Source organism: Corylus avellana, chromosome 9, assembly GCF_965113065.1.
Source record: "Corylus avellana chromosome 9, dhCorAvel1.hap1.2, whole genome shotgun sequence".
Classification (NCBI taxonomy): domain Eukaryota; kingdom Viridiplantae; phylum Streptophyta; class Magnoliopsida; order Fagales; family Betulaceae; genus Corylus; species Corylus avellana.
In genome coordinates, this window is record NC_142498.1 from 18,629,992 (window position 1) to 18,649,320 (window position 19,329).

Genomic DNA, 19,329 nt, shown 5'->3' on the forward strand with positions numbered 1-19,329 from the left:
TAAATGGGTTTTCTTACCTCTGATGGTTTTATCCATCAAAGTGCACTGCAACTTTCATCGGCTACATCCGCAGGTTACTATCTCCTTCCCGTTTGGAGGTGCTTGAAATCTGTCTAGATCGGTTTTTGCTATAAAGCTTGTATTTTTCTTTTTGTTTCCCTGTTGTTGTAATCTCTCTTGTTGATGAATGATACCAGTTTATTACCAAAAAAAATAAAAAAATGGTATCAAATTACTTTATTGTCTTACATAGTAAAATGTAAATGACAATAAATTATCTCATTTGACTAGCAAAATGTTATTTTGGCTAGCTAAAAAGCTAAAATAATAACAAACAGATTTGCATTCAGCTTACGAAAATTTGGTGAGCTGTTACGGTGCTTACCAACACTATTCACACCAAATATAAAACAAAACATCTTTTGATATCTCACATTTTCTCTCCTACCAATAAAAATAAAGAAATTTTGGAGGAAATATATTTAAATGGAATTTTCAAAATGAATGGTTAAAATAAAGAGCCAAATAACATTGGGCTAGCCAAAATGAGGTTATTTTGACTAGCCTTGTAACCTCAACATTCCACAAGTTATTTAAACCAAGGATTTGACTAGTTAATTCAATGTAGCTCGACAATGCATAAGTTAAATTAATAAAAATAAAAATTTGATTCTCTCTTCTTTGAGAATAATAAAAATAGATAAATAAATATTTTAAATTGAATAGTAAAAGTTGATAGTTAAATATTGAATGATGCATGTGTTTTCAAACAATAGAATAGTTAAAATAAAATAAAAAATTAATTATTTAAAATTTTGTTAAATATTTGTTGAGGTGGATGTAAATGATTAAGAAATTAAAAAAAAAATAAAAAAAATAAAAAAGCTAATATTTAGAAAATAAAAATTAAAAAAAAAAAAAGAAGGAAAAATAACTAAAACAAAGTGCAAAATTGCTGAGGCAAATGATTATTATGGGTTTAACGGTAAAACCAAAAGCCAAGCGGTTCATCACCGGGAAAAGCAAAGATTATGATGGGTTTAACCTGGTCACCAACTTCAGTGTGACATAACCACACGCACTGACGCACAGGAACCCATAAAGCAGCTGCCTGGCTTTCTTTCTTGTTTACTTCAACATCCTTTCGCTTCCCTCTGTTTATTGCTTCTTCTTCGTGGGTTTCACGTGCGTCCGTGTTGGGGTGTCTTTTCCTCTGTCTTCGTGGTATATTGTAAGTACCCACATCCCCTGCCTTCCTTTTGATCGAGTTTTGATCGCTCAACACTTCCCTTTGTGATGGGGATGTGATTTCTTTTATGGGTCCGAATCTGCGTTGTTTGGTTTGGTCGCCCAGAAAAACTAGTAAAAACAGAAAGAAAATCAGCTTTGAATTGTACGTTTTCTTTCTGTTGCTCAGGACCTTAGAAGACATAAAAACATTTGCTTAGTTGTTAACAGACAACTATACATGATACATACACACATATATCTGTTTTTTCTTTTGTTTTTCCTGGTAAACAAACGGAAGGTGAACCTGGGCTTCCATTTCTTTGGCGATTAGCACGTTTTTTGTCTGTGGATGCATGCCATTTGGGTGAAACAAGAATGTCGCTTTTAATGGGTTGGTGAAATTTTTCACATTTTTCTTTTACGAACATTTTCGTGTATTTGGGTTACTCATGGTTTTTAAATATTGGGGCAATCAATCATTGTGGAACACAGTTAGCTTTCTTATTAAGGTAATATTTGCTTTGTGATAATGAGTAGAAGTTGATTAGAGGTCTTTGGTATGGCGCCAAGAGTTTTTACTAGCTAAGCTACCTGGTGCCTTAAGTTTCCGCCAGACATTACATGAAAGTGAAGAGCCTTAAGGTTAAGAGGGGAAAAATGAAATGTTCTGTTTAAATTTCTAATCAGTATAATTTTACCATCAATGGAGAATATTAATATATGGGATGCTATCTGGTACTTGTTCTTGATATTAGACAATCCATATTGCAGGAAAACCATGAAAAGCAATCGTCTTGGAAGTGGAATAGGCCAGATTAGCAGGAAAGGCGTGGAGGAGGCAGCTACTCAAGTCACTCGGGGGGATTTGATATGGGTCAGGCTCAATGGTGGCTCGTGGTGGCCTGCACAGGTAATCGAAATTCTATGCATTCTAGTTTCATCTGGCCTTCACAAATGGTACCTATTGATATTGCCAGTATATATTTGATGTTTATTTGTTTATATACTCAATTCTGTGGTAGGTTGCTGGTGAGAATACTGTCAATGGGGGCATTAAACTCAGAAATAAATCAGCGGGGGAAGTTCTTGTTAGGCTCTATGGAAGCTATAAATAGTCAGTGGTTTGACCGTTTTTGACTTTTTTTTGTTCTTCCACGGGTTCACACCTTTATATTGATTAACATGTCTGGCATTTGTCTCACAGCTTGTATGTGGATCCTGTAAAATGTCATTCTGAGTTTGAGCTAGTAAGTGTTTAATGTAGATTACCTAAATTTTGATGCTAACTTCTATGCACATCAAGTATTTTTGTTTTCGCCACATTTCAATTATTATTCCTTACATGTGCGTGATATACTGAATCAAACTCTTCAGATGCTCGAGCAGAATAATGGTTGCCGTCGGAAAATTTTTGAGAAAGCCCTGGAGCAGGTAACCTTTTCGAGCAAACCTATAAGGAGGTTTATTAGTGTGGTAAAGCTGCTCCTCTTGGGTGGCGAATGATGTTAGATGCTTGTAATTAATGGTTTTTTCCTATCATTTGGATATGGCTGTAGGATTGTCCTCGCTCAAAATATGGTAGATCGAAGAGACGAGGAACCAAATCTAAGGGTGAGCCAACTTTCTTGTGGTCATGTTCATTGTATTCCCACCTGGCATTCTGCACTAGGTATGGCATAATATGCATGAGATGGACATTAATCCTTCGAGCCTTGGGCATTTTATAAAAGACTTAAATAATTTGTAGTTTCCATAAATAAATAAATAAAAAATTGCATTATAGCTGAGAGCAAGGTCTTCAAGTGTATATGTTAGTGGATATGTTGAGATCCTACAGTCTAATTTTTTTTTTGTTAGTGTGTGTGTATTAATAAATGTGTTGATGTTTATGTCAATTTCTATGAACATATTTAAATTAGTGGACATTTTGAATAGTCACTGACCTACAAAACGAAATTGTCAGACCTCTGGAAAGGGGAAATGTACTACTTACCTACATACGCGGCATAGAGATAACTAGCATATCAAGAGTTGCAGTCCTTAGGAAAATGCTTAATTAATTTCTGATTGCATATCAGAATGCAATATGCATCATCTATCACCAAAGCCTTTTAGTTACTGTTGAATCTGGAAGAAAAAGAGAGCAATAGTAGATGAATAATAGTTGCTTGTAATTTATGATTGCGTATCAGCCACTGCTCTTGGGGGAGTGTGGTGGTCAAAGACACCCTAAAAATGTTCCAACTGTATAGAGTAGACGAATAAAGATTCTTCCATTCATTTGGTGTAGAACAGTTCAATAGATTCCTAAACCGATCAGGTTTTAACTAAATAAGTACCATACTGCACTGAAACAACACACTGGTCATAACTGATCAGTTTGAATCGGTTCGGCCAATTTTCTATGTTTGTTTGGTATCATGAACACCCCATACTTTAGGGATATACAAACTTGAATAAAGATAAATGTCTGTTTATGTCGTTCATGATTTTTTTGCTCTTTTTTCTTTTTCTAGTTGGGCGTTTCTCTTGTATATATCTTTTGGGTTGCACCTTTGCGCTTAATTCAATTACCTATGTAAAATATAAAATAAAAAATAAAAAATAAAAAATAAAAACAGAAGAATGTATATATTCTGCTTGGCTTTTATGAAACCAGGCCATGGTGCATGCATATGGAGGTTGGTCCTATCCCATGTAAGGGATTACCATGATCCAACAATTCATGTTTGTGTTGGAAGATGAGGCTTGTATCCATGTATGGATATCGGTTGGTTATATAACCTGCATTGTTGCTGTCATTTGGTATTCAATATACACAATACTTTATAAGTTGGAGACTATTAAAAAGGAGAAAATGCGACCTTTTCATTCCAATTAAAGATTCTTATACTGGTCAAAATATTTTTATTTTTGGACAGAAAATGTAGGAATTGACGCATCTAGAGATAAGTCCAATCAAAATCAAGTCAAGGATCAGGATATAGAAGCCTCAAATTATGTAAGTCTAGTTTTGATCTCCAAGCATCCTATATCTTAATCTGCTGCAAGTTGACTTCGAAGACAATATATACATATACATATCCCATTGGTTGGGAAATATCTGGCTACAAGTATTAGGATGACTAGAGCTCTGAAGGCTTGTAATATTGCAAAATTTTCCACGTGTTTCTGAAAAAGAAGGAAAAATGCAGCATAGTGCAAGGAGATTAACTTGTTGAGTACTGAAACTTCTGTGAGTTTCTTGCTGCTTTATTTGCTTGCCTTCTTTCCTGGTCTTGTGTTTTGGATTTGCATTACTTATGAATTGATATTTGAATACCAATTTGGTTGTTAGGTAAGGGTTTCTCCAAGAGGGCATCCTCCAACATTTACACCAAAAATGAAGGTGAAGAATGGAAGTTCCAGAAAAGCTGAGGAGGCCAAAAATGAGGCCTCTAAGCAAGATGGGATGAAAAAGAATCTTAAACCAAATAGCTCAATCTCTGAGGAGAGGGCAGCAGAAAATATAACCTCTAAACAAGATAGGAGGTTGCTAAGGAATCTCAAACAGTTTCGGTCAAGTGGTGAGGAAAAAAAATCTAAGCAAAATGTGGTGCAGAAGACGAGTAGAAGGGCCAAGGAAGAGGCAAGAATTAAAATCTCTATGCAAGGGGCATGCCAGAGTCTCAAGCGAAAGAGCCCAAGTACTGACGAACTACTAGATAACAAGCCAAATAGTAGCAAAAACTTTAAGCAAGTTGAGGTGCAGAATAATCTCAGGACAAAGCACGCAGGCACTGAGAAAGGGAAGGAATGCAAAATTTCTGTTCAAGATGTGCAGAAAAAGGCTAAGCCAAATAACCAAACCACTGAGGATGATGCAAAAATTAGAACCTGTAAGCAAGATGAGGTGCTGAAGAAAAACAAGTTAAATAGCCCATGCTCTGTGAGTATACCCGACTTCCATTTCCCCATTTTTGGAGAAGCCTTTACTTACTCTTGGAAAAATGTTAGGCTTACAAACAAATTTTACAAAAAAAAACCTTTACAAACTGATGTGCCATAATATGATTGGGTTTCTCAAATTTTGAATTTATCTCATTTGTTGTGAAATTTGTTTGTAAGCTTAGCATTTCTCTATTCTTATATATAAATTTGAAAAATGTGTCCTATGTTCCCTGAAATTAGAGTTGATTTAAGTGGGCTTCTAGAGTTTTTAAAAGTGAGATTTAGACCGCTATGATAGATGTAATTTAAGACAGTGTTGCTAGGGTTATTATAGCTTTTACCCCACCACAAGTGACTTACAACCTGACAGTCCATAATTGATGAAAACATCAATTTGAAAGTCATGTGAGGAACTGTGAGAGGGGATGGGTTGTTAGTTTTTAGAATTTTTTATTTTTTATTTTTTTTTATCAATTTCTGGAAACATGTGTTTACTTTTTATGATTATTATTCTTTCTGGCGAGAAAAAGGCAACATGGTGGTAGCCTGGTAGGACCCAAAAAGGCTCTTGCCATGGTCTCAGTCTAATGGAAAACCCAAAAACTGCAAGTGGTCTAAGTCTCATCTTTGAAAATTTTGGGAGTCTAGTTAAATCAATCTTAACTTCAGGGCATGTATGTTAATTTGTAAAACCTCTCTTTGTAGGGCGAGATTATATGTTCATGACCCATCATGTCCATGTGTAAATTAATAATTTTTTTTTTAAAAAAAAAGGTATATTTGTAAAAAAATTGCATCATTGCTCTCAGGAAACAACTTTATTTGGAAAGTCCCAAGAACTGAGTGCCCGAAGAATGAAAGTGATGCAAAGTCTTGGTCTGATTGCTCCTTCTGGGTCACCATTCCACAAAAATGGACACTTTTGTCTGAGTTTGTGCTAATTGCTGGTACTGATCCATTATTATTGTACACTTTTATCGAGACATGTATTTGGTTTACTTTTTCTTTTGTATTAGAACTTTAAAAAATGAGAACCTTTTGATTGGAAATTGATGCTTCACTAATGTTCATTAATTTCTGAGGTTATTGTATATGGTATTATATTCATACCATCCTTTTAAAACAAGTATTCAAGCACAGAAGTGGGAAAACTCTTAAAGCTTTATCTTTGGTTTATACCAGTAGCTTTCTTTCCTCTTATATATATATATATATATATATATGTTCAGCGATCTTCTGAAAAGAGCACTTGAAGAACACAAACCACAACATTATGATTTGGTTGACTGGTGTGTTTTCCTTGATGTTTTCAAAGAATGCCAATTAATAAAGACTTAATAATTGGATTGTGATGATCATTATGATCAAGACTACATTGAGACTTCTGTGGCACTGAATTTGATAGTTATTATATATAACTGGATTGTGGGGGGTATCTAAAGTAAGTGTTTAGAAGATCATGTACAATTATTGATACATTCATGTGAAGCCTTAAAGAAGTGCATATTTTCTAACGTGGGCTTATACTTTAGATATTCATTGAGACATGCTATACATTATCTCTTAATTGTTTCTTCTATCATCTTTTTTCTTTTTAAAATTATCATTGGATATGTGGGGCTCATGTGTAGGACTTATATGACCCCACAGAGGAAAAAATAAAGCATTTTCTATATTCGTTAGTCCTTTGCTCTTTTTTTTGTGAAACGTGGATCGGCAAGAGTGATTATGGCGTAAAATCAATGTGTTAAAAAAAAAAAAAAAAAAAAAAAAAAAAAAGGTGGGGGGTACTATCATCAGACAACCCCCAGGAAAAGGATCCTCTCCATTTCAAAATCCTTTCATTTCCTCCATTTAGTGCATTTTGAATGGTAGTATTGTCCAAAAGTTTTAATGATAGTAGTGCATTAAATGCAATACTCTTCAAAATGTACTAAATAGAAGAAATTGAGAGATTTTGAAATGGAGAGTATCCTTTTCCCAAGCCCCAAGTCTTAATTGCTTTGCTTGTAGACAAATTGACAGTGGCACAGCTTTTAGGATATGCAGACAATCCGTAAGATTTTGACACTATTGAAGGAGATTGCATGCATTTTGAAGGGCCCTGTTCGTTCTACTTCTTTTACTCAAACCTGTCTCATTTTTTTTTCCCTTCCCCCTCTTCCAATTTCCATTCCTTTCTCTAACTTTGAAATCTGACTTTGGAAAAAAAAGGAGTAAGCGTCGACTTTTTAATTGGTCCCGTACCGGGAGTGGGGAGTACTACAACCCACAAAAAATCAAACAAGCTAGTACACCAGAAATTTGCTGCCAAAAAAAGCGAGGTTTTTTTTTTCTTTCTTTTTTTCCTTTCAATATGAAAAAGGGTTATAAGAATAAAAATATCAGAGTGGGTGGCTTTCCAACAAGAGACCCAAATAAAAAAAGAAAAAGGGTGCCGAATAACAGGAAGTGCTTTTCTTGTTGAAAAATTATGAAAAAAAAAAAAAAAAAAGTATGAAGGCAAGGAATAAGAAATTTTGGACGAAATCTTTAGAATTTATTTTGTCCCTTTTTCTAAAGTGTTAAAAGTGTCGGGTGGCTTTGGGCCTCTCTCAACTCCAAAAACTATAGTTCAAGAGGTGAATTTTTCACTCACACTAATAAAGTGACCACCAGCCCCTTCCACAACAGATGTGGGATAACTCCAACAATCTCCCCCTCACTCAGACCATAGGTCGGAGTAGAGATAACCTGTTTCTCTCGTGGATTGTTAGGCCGAGACTTTGTTGGTTGAACCTGGGCTAAGTGACCACCAACCCTTTCCACAACCGATGTGGGACAACTCCAATAATTTTTCCCTCATACATCGGGCTCTAGGTCGGAGTAGAGACAACCCGTTTCTCTCGTGGATTGTTGGGCCGAGACTTTGTTGGTTGAACCCCGGCTTTGATAAAAAATGTTGAGTGATCTTGGATTTATTTCAACCCCGAAAACTAGCTTAAGAAGTGAGTCTTTTCCTCACACTTATAAAATGACCATCAATCCTTTCTACAACCGATGTGATAATCCCAACAACAAAAAATTTGACAAAATTATTCCATGATACAATGAAAATATACTTTATAGAGTGAACACTTTAAGAATTAAAAGCTATATGGTTTTATGTCTATATATATATAATTATATATTTTCGAAGCTTTATGTCTGTGTATATGAAAAATAGTCATATTTATAGTAATTTTGGACCCGTCAAACGGTCCAAATCATTCCATCCAATAGGGTAGTTCCTTTTTCCTACTTTTTTTTTTTTTTTTTTTTTTTTTTTTTTTTTTTGGAGTTTCTTGGTCGTAACGGCAGAGGAATGTTATCAAGAACGAGGTTTAAAAACAAAAAAACAAAACAAAACCCCAAAAAGTAGCTCAAAGTTGTACAAATTAAAGCGGTAGACAGATTCCAGTTGTCGTTGATATTATTGTTACCCTTGTCAAATATTTTCCCATTTAATTTGTTGAGGGTCTGAGGTAGGTATGTAGCTGTTGGTTTGGCTCCTTCGTCGTCGCCATCTGAGAATGCAGGGAGAAGGACTACGTCAGCCTATCATCAGCTACTTCCATTGATGAGAGCTCACGTCACGTGGAAGCAAAGCAACAAGGCCATGGGCATGGGAAGAGCCCTATTCTATTCTATCTATATATATGTGTCATTTTTCATTTCTACTTCAGCTTAGAGAAATGAGGTCCCCCTCTCTGAACTCACCTGTTCTTCTTGTCTGGTGCTGATCTGCCATCAGATGTTGATCTCACCTTCCCCCTGTTTTTATCTTCCTTTGTGGGGTTCACCCAACATGCCCACATGCATATTCAACAGAGATCTGTTTCCTTTTTTTTTTTTTATTCTTTTGGTCTTTGTAATTCTCTCAAGCTAGTTTACTGGAAGAACGTAGCTTTATAGACATGCAATGAGTGTTCTAAAGCTAAAGGGAGAAAATTCAAAACCTTTTACTGCCAAGAACAAAGTGACCAAAAAAAAAAATAATAACATGGACACAGAGGCACAAACTCAGGCTTTTGTAGAAAATAATTTTCTTCAAATATTTATAATGAAAAACAATTTTATTTTTTCTTTTCTTTTTTGGGTGATTGTGATTGATTAAGTAGTCACACTCCATAAGATATAATTAATCCAATTTGTTTGTATGTGCATGACACGTGTGATCCATAATCAGCATTATATTTTTAATCAATCCTCTAAGTATTTCAAAGATGCGATTCAATGTAATATTGCAGATGTGTTGTCAATTCAAACCAATATGATTAAACAAATTCTCGTTCCAACACTAAAGGGTGCGAAGCTGATACACTATAATATATATTAAAACTCAGAACAAATAATATTTTAAAAAAACGAAAAAAAAAAATTATTATTATTATCTAATTGCTCAAATGATGAAAATAGAAAAAAAAAAAAAAATGTTGATTTTCACCGTCAAATTATCTCAATTATATGACAATAGTACAATATTTTGGACAAAAATTCTTTCAATTTCAAGATTTAAAATTAATACATTTAACGGTATATATAATTAATATTAATTTATATTTTTAAAAAACATGTCAACATTATATGTGATGTTAAATACAATAACTTTAAATCATATCTACTCATGAGCGGAACCACTCCTTGGCTTGGGGGGCCAGCTCCCCCAAGCCATAAGGTAATTCCCAAATTTTTTTAATTTTTTGTTAAATATACCTTTAAAAATTAAAAATTAACTTTTGCCCTCTAAATTATTATTTTTTTTTTAAATTTTGTCCCCCCTAAAAATTTTGTTTTAAATTTTACAACCCAAACAAAACGTTAAAATTCCGCCCTCTCCCCCAAGCCATCGGGTGGTTCCCAAATTTTTTTAATTTTTTGTTAAATATACTTTTAAAAATTAACTTTTACCCTCTAAATTTTATTTTTTTAATTTTATCCCCCTAAAAATTTTGTTTAAAATTTTACAACCCAAACAAAACGTTAAAATTCTGCCCTGTACCAACTGAATGGCTTATCTATTTCTTTATTATTAATTGGGATCAGTTTCTAATGGCCAAAAGAGGTTGTCGGCTAATGATCGGTGCTGTCACTTTTGATTCCCTAAAACAAAAGCTGTCAACGCCGCCGTAAGAAATAGTGCTCTGGTTTGAAAACGATTGTGCCACGTTTCGCTTTCTCACACCACCACTTCTTTTTTTCTGTCTAAATGGAATATTAAGCAAGCACTCACTCACCTTCCACTAGCACTAGTTTTTTCACAACTAATCCTACTCGATCAACTATCCAATTGCTTTGCCCAGAAGGAAATACTATATATTATATTATACCATAATACTGATATGTTAAATTTAAATCGATTAGTGTGAGATAATTTACGATAATATTTCACATTTTTTCTTTCGTAAATACGTACCTTAAAGCACTCTTTGTAGTTTCATCAAAATTATTTTTTGATTATTTTTGTGAGGCAATTTGGTAGAAGTGGCTAAAACCCTCAATTTTTCACCTCACCATTTTAACCCAACATAAATGGTGAGTGAATAGTATTTACTATCACCAAGCAAATGAATAAGAAATAATATAAATTTTCTCACTCCTTCGTTATTATTTGAAAAAGATAAAAAATAATAATAAAGAAGTATTTGAAAAAGAATATTAAAATAGAATAATGAAAGTTGATACTTAAAATAGTGAGGCTCATAGGGGCGCTTTAAAAAATGCGTAGTTAAAATATATATATATAAAAAAAAAAATGTACTTTTGATTATTTTTGTAAGTAAAATTTGGTGAAGTTGGTAAAAATACTCTTATAAAGTGACAATATTGAATACGATCCAGGGTTATGACATGAAATTAATTTGTTTTGGTTTGGGACAGTCATAGCATTCCAAACGTTACACATCTAGTTTTTTTTTTTTTTTTTTGGCTATTTTAGTGAGTCAAATCACAAAAAATACTCTCCAGTAACATTAGCCAAATAGTGATTTTGATTTGATGAATGAACAGTAATTACTAAAAATAGTAAGTATTATTCATTCAACAAATGAATAAAAAATAATATTACTTTTTTATCCCTCCCTAATTTTTGAAAGAAGTTAGAAAAATAATAAAGAAATATTTGAAAATATATATATATATATTTAAATGAAATAATAAAAACCGATAGTTAAAATGATGCTGTTATGAGTGTTTTAAAAAAGTTGATAGTTAAAATAGAAAAAAAAAAATGTACATTTGATTATTTTGATGAGTAAACTTTACATGGCTACTAATAATACTCTAATGGGTTCATCCTAACCCTATAAATTATAAATAATATTTCGACTTGTGTTGAATTGATCTATTTTCATAGTGTGCGATTCATTTGACATGTATGATAAATATTACTATATAAATTTGAAATTAATTATTCATTAATTAAAAAACATTGAGCATTTAGCTATTATTCATTGGTTTGCGTATGATCCCTTTAGAATCAAGTTAAAGGGATGAATTATTTTATGGTTAAAATTATATTTTTATGTATTTAACATTATATATATATATATATATATATATATATATATATAATTTAACTTTTTTGCTAATTAATTATTTAAAAGTAGAGCAAAGTAAAACTAATTCCCTGCATAATTGGTTGTGCCTTAATATTCTGATCACATCTGCAGTTTTCACCTCCAGTTAAAAAAGGCAACAGTTCTAAAATTAGAAGGAGAAAGAAAAGAGTGAAATGACTGAAACGATCTAACTAAACAAAACTTAATTTTCCGTCAATATCTATCAAACCAGGCGAACGTACGGTGTGTCATGGAGTAGTGAGCTTTCACTTAAACTGTTAAGGTTAACCCTCCTAGTCCTACCTCGGTTAACGTTTCACCTTTTTAACTGTCAGAGGTAAAAAAAAAAAAAAAAAAAGTACTGCTGTCTGATGTCTCTCTTTTTATACTCTTACGGTCTTTACCATTACAGTTAATATTCCTCATCTTGTATTTTCAGTTCCCTCGACGACTCGTCTCTTCCTCTTTAGTTCCTCTCTTGCCGTCTTCTGCCTGGTGCTCTTCAAAAAAACGACGTCGGATTCTTAGAGGTAATCTTCGTTCTACTTTCAATAAAAACCATAAATTCTAGGTCGATGTTTAATGTTATTGTTAACGTTGTTTAATTTCTTGTTTCTTTTAAATTGGCATACAAACAACAAAGATATGCATCCTTCTCAAAGCTACTATGTGTGGGATTGCCAGACGAGTGAACGTGTTCAAGAACCGAGCTCGGCAGTCAACTTGATGGACGGTGGGGATTCTATGATGAGCTCGGCGTCAAGGAGCCACAAGGATGCAGAGAGGAGACGCAGGCAGCGAATCAACGCCCACCTCTCCACCCTCCGCACCCTCCTACCTAACGCCACCAAGGTCTGTATGTGTGTGTGTGTGTGTGTGTGTGTGTATTCACGTTCTCTTTGCATCCCTTGACCGTTATTTGGATCGATACGCTGGGGTATTTTAGGTAATTTTGGGGAATTGCTTTGGTACAGACAGATAAGGCTACGTTGCTGGCGCAGGTAGTCCAGCACGTGAAGGAGCTGAGGAAGCAGGCGGATGACGTGGCGCGTCAGGATGGAGACGCGTGTGGTGCGAGATCGGAGGGAGGGCTGTTCCCGGGCGAGTCGGACGAGGCCACTCTGAGTTACTGTGAGGTTGGAGAGAAGGAAATGAAAGCGACTGTGTGCTGCGAGGACCGGCCCGGTTTGAACCTGGACTTGGCCCGGGCGATTCGGTCGGTTCGGGCCAGGGCGGTGCGGGCGGAGATGATGACGGTGGGTGGGCGGACCAAGAGTGTGGTGGTGGTCAAATGGGCTGGGAGTGGTGCTGGTGGACAGGAGGAGGTTGGGGCCTTGGAGCGGGCCTTGAAAGCTGTGGTGGAGAATCGGGCTTCCGGGTCTGGTCTGGGCCGGGCTGTGTCGGGGAACAAACGGGCTCGGTTTTATGGTTCGTTTGATGAGGGTGACAATGCGTTTTTGCTATCAGGCCTTTGATCTTTTCCTTTTGAGTTTGGATTATATAATGTAAAGGGGTGTTGAAGTTGGAAGAGACTAAGAGTAAGAGTAAGAGTAAGAGAGAGAGAGAGAGAGTGAAAAAAAAGAAGAAGAAAAAATAACAAGTAGAGTGGAGTGAATATTTTGGTCATGTATTGTTAATAGAGGAACGTAAACTATGAGGAATGACTTTCTACCGAAAGAAAAGCACTTGCATATGACTTTCTACCCACAAATGCATCTTCTTGTGTCTTTTCTTTTTCAAGCCTAACATGTCTTTTTCAATCTTATAATAAAGTGGTATTTTCTTTATTGCATTGCATGTGCCATTAAAAAAAAAAAAAAGAGAGAAAGAAAAAAGATCCATAAAGTTAAGAGGATGGGTTTTGAGATTTATTTTAGAGAGGCTCTAAGCTACGTGGTGTTAATTGTTTTGTATTTTTGTACGAATACGAGTCTATGATTAGAATAATGTTACTTAGTATATTGTTATATGACTGTTGTACAATCATAATAACGTAACAATAAAAATTAATCTTTGAACCAACAATAATTTGTAACAAAAGAAAATTTTAATTTATATTACACGTCATTTCAATTATATAACAGTCATATATCAGTGTATTAAATAACATTTTCGCTATATTTTCTTGAGATTAATTTGTGAAATGGAGTAGCTATCGTGATCAGGACCGAGAGGGCAGCCAAGCTAAAAGACATCCTTGAATAAGACATGTCATGTATAGTTCCATCCTCAGACGGGAAAAGGCCAGCCAATAATGAAAGAAAACTGTTCCACGTATTGGTCTTGCTAGCTGGATAAGTATGTCTTTCTTGCCCATATCATGCCATGTCCTTATCTCTCAACTCTCAACTATAAATTCATAGCTACACAGCCAACCACCAACGAGTAATAACATAAGATACATATTTCATATTCTTCTTTATTTGATAAAGATGATTACATATATGGCTTTTAAGTCAAAGGCACCAAATGCAAAGGCCATAACAGAGATGATCTGCCAAATTCGTCAGTAATATCTTTTTAATATTTTCTGTTTGTTAAACTGTTGGAATTTTGTTCCTTCTCTCTCTCTTATTATTATTTTGAAGAAAAAAAAAATGCTTTAATTGTCCATGACATTTTATTGAAGCGACTATTGGGGCTTTTTTTTTTTCTTTTTAAATTTATTTATGCTAAGCCATGTGTGTAAGCACGTGATCCTAAATCCTACTAATCGTCTAACCTCGAAAAATTACTTCAAAAAAAATTACACAGGCTATAGAACGCGGACGTTCATTTCAAGAATGGTAGCTCTAAGCTCAGCCATGGTCTTTGGCGACTCCTTTCACTGCACACCCTTTTCTGGTTTTGGCTATTCCTTTGTGGGTTCTCGAAGAAATTTTCCTAATCCAAGCACAGTGAGTTCTTCCACACTTGTCCTCTGTTTCTTCTTGTTCTTAGGGTTAAATAACCTGTCTTGCCTTTTTGAAAGAATATTGCTTTTGAGTTTAAAGATTGCCAATTTCTTTCCTATTAAGTGTTAATCTAATGTTCTTCCGCGAATGTTTAATTCCCAGACCAAATTCGCGAAGGACGAGGGTGCCCATTTAGCATTACTGCCTTCAGTGGAGTAAGCTTGTTTATTTATGATTGATTAGTACAAAGTATTCAATTTTCTCGTGATGGGCTTTTGGTTTTATCACTGCAATTGTAAAATTACGATTCATGTTTCAAAGAAAGATGGGAAACTGGGAAAGGAAAAAATATGGGAAGTTTCTAAAATGAATGGATTTGAGTTGCTATGTGCAGTCTGTCTCTGTAAAAAATTGTGGAAGAAGTTGTGCATGTGGATGAAGGTCAATTTCTCTGATTTTTCTGTTTCATTAATTGCCTTCTGTTGCTACTAATTTCATCTGCAATTAGCAGTGCATTGATTTGTTGATTCAGAGGTCTTGCATTGCGCATTGCACATTGCACAATAGGCTTGCTCTAAGTGTTGCTACAGATTCTGGATGGTCAAGTCCTATTGTTTTATGTGTTCATAGTTAGTCATTTTAGTTTATCAAATAGTCACATCATCTTTTTGTCTGTCTATGCATTAATTTACAATCATCCTCTATCCTTTCTTTTCTTCCCCAATGGTGTTTTCACACATTAAACCTGTTGACGGTTTCAGTTGACGTTGTTCATGGTAAGACAAATCTAGATCTCTACTGCATGAATTGCAATATCTAGTTTTGATTGCTAAGAGTCTGGCACTCTTATTATTGCAGACATCAATTCAACTGTTGCTTTTGTTGCTGACCCAAAAGATAAGGATGTGTCCGCTTTTACTTAAAATATTTTGTTCTGTGAAAATTTTAACTTGAGGATCTGAACTGAACTTTCTATAGTAAATCTAGTTTATCCCTGAAATATTTGGCTCCTCTATCTGCAGGAGAAACCTAGTTTCAAGACTGAAAGCTTCGAGCAATTCTCCTGGACTTGCACAGGATCTTATAAACTATAAAGTGAAAAATGTGGGCAAAACTGATGGTGGCCAGGACTTGTTTGGTGAAATGAAACAGAGGTTTCTTAATTTCAAGGAGCAGAAATATATGTGAGTAGCATTTAGTTTACATATGAGGTTTCCTGGCTATAAGAAAGTTACTTTGCCTATTACCTGTTAACTGACTTATGCTTTGAATAGAAAGGAGTTGGAGCATTTTCAAAATCTTGCTGAAGTCCAATACCCTAAGGTGGTAAACAAACTCGATACTGCTAATTGTTCTTGATGCACTACAAACTTTATCTGTTTATTTATTTTTTGAGGTAGATACAGTACAACGTCTTTCCTATCGGCTTTCTACGCTGCTCCATGTTGTTGCGAATAAGATTGAGTAGATATGTTAACTGACAAATGCCAGAACAGTTTATGGTAATTGCTTGTGCAGACTCTAGGGTATGCCCTTCTAACATCCTTGGGTTTGAACCTGGAGAAGCCTTTATGATTCGGAATGTTGCAAATCTTGTTCCTCCACTTGAGGTATTGCGCTGCAATTTCACTAATATGTTATGTACTGCTAACTGAACATTTGAATTGATTTTGTCGTAGTCAAATATAACAATTTTATTTATGTTTTATCTTTTTACAGAATGGACCATCAGAAACTAATGCTGCTCTCGAGTTTGCGGTAAACACTCTTGAAGTAAGTGAAGAGTTTAACTCCAAAAAAAAAAAAAAAAACAGACAAAGAGTGGAGTATTTTAACATTAAAAAATATTGTGTGAAATTCTGGAAGATGAAATTTAACAAGAATTTGATGGACAGTGCAAATAAATTCTAGAATGAATTGAAGTTGGTGAAAAAGCAATGCCTTTAAGCTGAAATAGGAAAAGGAAATTGAGCCTGCAGAATTATAACAATTACTGTGGTTCATTTATAACACTGTACACAATGCTGATGGAACTTTTGGACAATATGCTGCATGTTTTCTTTATAATTGGATAAACTTACAGGATAAAACTTTGTGTATAGGTTTTCCTTTCCTGTGTAAAATTATTTAGAGTTGTTGAATCACTTCCATTTAGATGCCTATATTTGTTTACTGTTTAAAATACGTCTCCAGGTTGGAAATATATTAGTCATTGGTCACAGTAGCTGTGCTGGAATACAAACCCTTATGAGCATGCAAGATGATGTGGACTCAAGGTTTGGTTATACAACTTCTAAAGTACTTGTGGCTACAATCATTATTTCTGTTAAAATCTTAATTGTAGTTTTTACTCAATTTCTTATTCCAGTTCATTTCTCTTTTCAGAAGCTTTCTTAAAAAGTGGGTCACTAATGGGAAAGTAGCCAAGTTAAAAACAAAAGCTGATGCAGCCCACTTCAGCTTTGACCAGCAATGCAGACACTGCGAGAAGGTTCCCTTTCTTTTACATTACAATCTCCCTAGACTATAACATAATGTAATATTACTTGATATTTTGATCAACTAGATTCGATTTATCCTAAAGCTTTTGAAAATAAAGATTATGAGTGAGTTGATATTAGAAGAATGATAAAAGTGGTACAGATTTTGAGTCTCAGAACATGTTGATCAGGGAAGTAATTGTTGTTAAAATGTGTTGACCAGGAATCAATCAACCGTTCATTACTGAACTTGCTTACATACCCGTGGATACAAGAGAGGGTCAGAAAAGAGTCGCTCTCTATTCATGGAGGGTATTATGATTTCCTCAATTGTACATTTGAGAAGTGGACTCTTGATTTGAAGGGAAGCAGCACTGGAGAAGAGGGCAGTTGCTCTGTCAAAGATCAAGCTTTTTGGTGTTGACTTGTCTTCCACAAGCTGGGCTTCACTGTTACGAACTCTTTTTTTTTTTTTTTGTGAAAAAAAATAAAAAAACTAATTTGTGATTCTTAATGCAGTTGAAATTGTGTAATTTATCTCTATGTCTGTAACAAGAAAGTAAAATCAGGTCCAAGCTATTAATTGCCCTTCCTCTATATCTCAGTGGAGAATTGAACCATTGGTTAGAGATATCATTAACCCTCTCAACTGTTTGAATATGTGATTTTTATTTATTCTTCTCAATTTTTTTTTTTTTAATTGTGATTATGGAGGAGAAAAAAGAATTAAGATTATGTTGGGATGGTTTAAAGATCATAAATAAAAAATATAATTAAAAATGAAAAAAATAAAATAAAACAAAACGAAATAAATTTAGGATGGTTTTGATAGTTGGAGTGGCCGAACCACTCCTAAAATTGCTGCTAGGGGTCGCCAAGATTAGGGGTGGTCCGGCCACCACCTTTAATTATATATTTTTATTAATGGTATATTTTAGTTGTGTTGAAAAATTTTGAGTTGGGTCAAATCAACAAAAAAAGTTGAGTTTAGCTGAGTTGATTTTCTTCCTATTTCTTGTTCTCTGAATTGTAAGGTAAACTCTTGCTGACCTTTGCCCTATTCCTTTTCACGGTCTGGCATAGAAAAATAGAAAGAAAATCATGTTAACTTGCAAAGTTCTTGGTGAACCTTTAGGAAAGGAATCTTTTATTAAAGAATAATGTTAAGGGTCCGTTTGGTTTGCGAAATAGACTCTTGGAATTGAATAATTATTCTCATGGAATAGTCATTCTATTGTTTGGTACGGGTCTATTCTTGGGATTAGTTATTCACATGGGAATGACTAATCTCATCTACATATGAATAGTTATTCCTTGTGGAAAGGACAAGGTTTTCCTAAAAAAAAAAAACTTTTTTTTTTTAATTTTTTTATTTCAAACTTAAAAAATATAAATTAATTAATTAAAAACAAAAATTATGTGGGTGGCCAGCCACCCACAGAAGCCGGAGGGCCTTGCGGTGGACCAGCAATGCCCTCTGGGGGTGGCGCGGCCACCAGGGCCATCGGGGGTGGCCTTGGCCAAAGGTGGCTTAAGCCACCCCAGAATCTCACCGAGGGTGGCCTTCCACTGGGGGTGGTTGGCCACTCCTATAATTCTAGGGTTTTAATTTATTTATTAATTATTATTATTTTTAAAAAGAATGGTGGATATTTTGGTAATTTTGGTTCAATTCCCATTAGAATACATATGTTGTTACTAAACTAAAGAATATGAATAATTATTATATTATGCCCTTCTCTATTTCTAGTAATAGTTATTCATTTTCTTAACGGAATACTCAATCTGCGAACCAAACGAGCCCTAAATACTATATCTATATCTTACATCAACATGTTGACATAGGATATCCAAACTAACTATTAGATTGATATCCAAATTAACCATTAGATTTATTTTTTAATAAGGATTAATCCAATGATTAGTTAGGAGTGAAGATGATTATTCAGTAAAATGAACGAAAAATTCATAAATCCTCTCTTCAAACTCCCTTCCAATGAATGCCTACACTACACCAAGCGGAAAATGTTTTCAGGAAGACATTTTCATTGTAAACTAAACAATGAATGGACATAAATAAGTACGTGAGAAGCAAGTGCTATTAAAAAAAACAAAAGGGAATGTTGAGCTTATAAAAAAACTTTTACAAAATATAATTGAAAATGAGATAAATTTAAATTTTGAAAAACCCAATTATATTGTGCCACATCATTTTGT

General features: G+C 34.4%; 3 protein-coding genes across 6 annotated transcripts; all 3 read left to right on the forward strand.

Moving 5' to 3' along the window:
- Window positions 1-1,087: 1,087 nt before the first annotated feature.
- On the forward strand, window positions 1,088-6,213 carry LOC132189942 (uncharacterized). 2 transcript variants are annotated; one of them, XM_059604799.2, is made up of 9 exons: window positions 1,088-1,231; window positions 2,002-2,140; window positions 2,253-2,344; window positions 2,435-2,477; window positions 2,605-2,661; window positions 2,787-2,841; window positions 4,152-4,231; window positions 4,568-5,158; window positions 5,970-6,213. In XM_059604799.2, exons 2-9 carry the CDS (start codon window positions 2,009-2,011, stop codon window positions 6,099-6,101), a joined length of 1,182 nt encoding a protein of 393 aa, XP_059460782.2. In that variant the 5' UTR covers window positions 1,088-1,231; window positions 2,002-2,008; the 3' UTR covers window positions 6,102-6,213. The 2 variants fall into 2 exon arrangements, with proteins under 2 accessions (XP_059460782.2, XP_088366629.1); XM_088510503.1 differs by lacking the exon at window positions 1,088-1,231 and adding an exon at window positions 1,247-1,621.
- A 5,957-nt stretch (window positions 6,214-12,170) lies between these two features.
- LOC132190276 (transcription factor bHLH30) lies at window positions 12,171-13,445 on the forward strand. 2 transcript variants are annotated; one of them, XM_059605215.2, is made up of 3 exons: window positions 12,171-12,268; window positions 12,382-12,590; window positions 12,713-13,445. In XM_059605215.2, the coding sequence occupies exons 2-3, from the start codon at window positions 12,384-12,386 to the stop codon at window positions 13,211-13,213; spliced, it is 708 nt and encodes a 235-aa protein (XP_059461198.1). In that variant the 5' UTR covers window positions 12,171-12,268; window positions 12,382-12,383; the 3' UTR covers window positions 13,214-13,445. The 2 variants fall into 2 exon arrangements, with proteins under 2 accessions (XP_059461198.1, XP_088366721.1); XM_088510595.1 differs by having other exon boundaries at window positions 12,740-13,445.
- Window positions 13,446-14,128: 683 nt separating this feature from the next.
- Window positions 14,129-17,748, forward strand: LOC132189078 (beta carbonic anhydrase 5, chloroplastic). Of its 2 annotated transcripts, none has more exons than XM_059603581.2 (10): window positions 14,129-14,243; window positions 14,493-14,635; window positions 14,795-14,847; window positions 15,655-15,816; window positions 15,907-15,955; window positions 16,129-16,242; window positions 16,352-16,405; window positions 16,826-16,908; window positions 17,018-17,123; window positions 17,336-17,748. In XM_059603581.2, the coding sequence occupies exons 1-10, from the start codon at window positions 14,171-14,173 to the stop codon at window positions 17,534-17,536; spliced, it is 1,038 nt and encodes a 345-aa protein (XP_059459564.2). In that variant the 5' UTR covers window positions 14,129-14,170; the 3' UTR covers window positions 17,537-17,748. The 2 variants fall into 2 exon arrangements, with proteins under 2 accessions (XP_059459564.2, XP_059459565.2); XM_059603582.2 differs by having other exon boundaries at window positions 14,160-14,247.
- Window positions 17,749-19,329: the final 1,581 nt, after the last annotated feature.

Bases quoted from the DNA above. Each gene is read 5' to 3' on its own strand.
- LOC132189942 (XM_059604799.2), top strand. From the start codon at position 2,009: ATGAAAAGCAATCGTCTTGGAAGTGGAATAGGCCAGATTAGCAGGAAA. The intron at 2,141-2,252 runs GTAATCGAAATT...ATTCTGTGGTAG, and splicing joins GCTCGTGGTGGCCTGCACAG to GTTGCTGGTGAGAATACTGT. The intron at 2,842-4,151 runs GTGAGCCAACTT...ATTTTTGGACAG, and splicing joins ACGAGGAACCAAATCTAAGG to AAAATGTAGGAATTGACGCA.
- LOC132190276 (XM_059605215.2), top strand. From the start codon at position 12,384: ATGCATCCTTCTCAAAGCTACTATGTGTGGGATTGCCAGACGAGTGAA. The intron at 12,591-12,712 runs GTCTGTATGTGT...GCTTTGGTACAG, and splicing joins TCCTACCTAACGCCACCAAG to ACAGATAAGGCTACGTTGCT.
- LOC132189078 (XM_059603581.2), top strand. From the start codon at position 14,171: ATGATTACATATATGGCTTTTAAGTCAAAGGCACCAAATGCAAAGGCC. The intron at 14,848-15,654 runs GTAAGCTTGTTT...CTCTATCTGCAG, and splicing joins GCATTACTGCCTTCAGTGGA to GAGAAACCTAGTTTCAAGAC. The intron at 16,243-16,351 runs GTATTGCGCTGC...ATCTTTTTACAG, and splicing joins ATCTTGTTCCTCCACTTGAG to AATGGACCATCAGAAACTAA.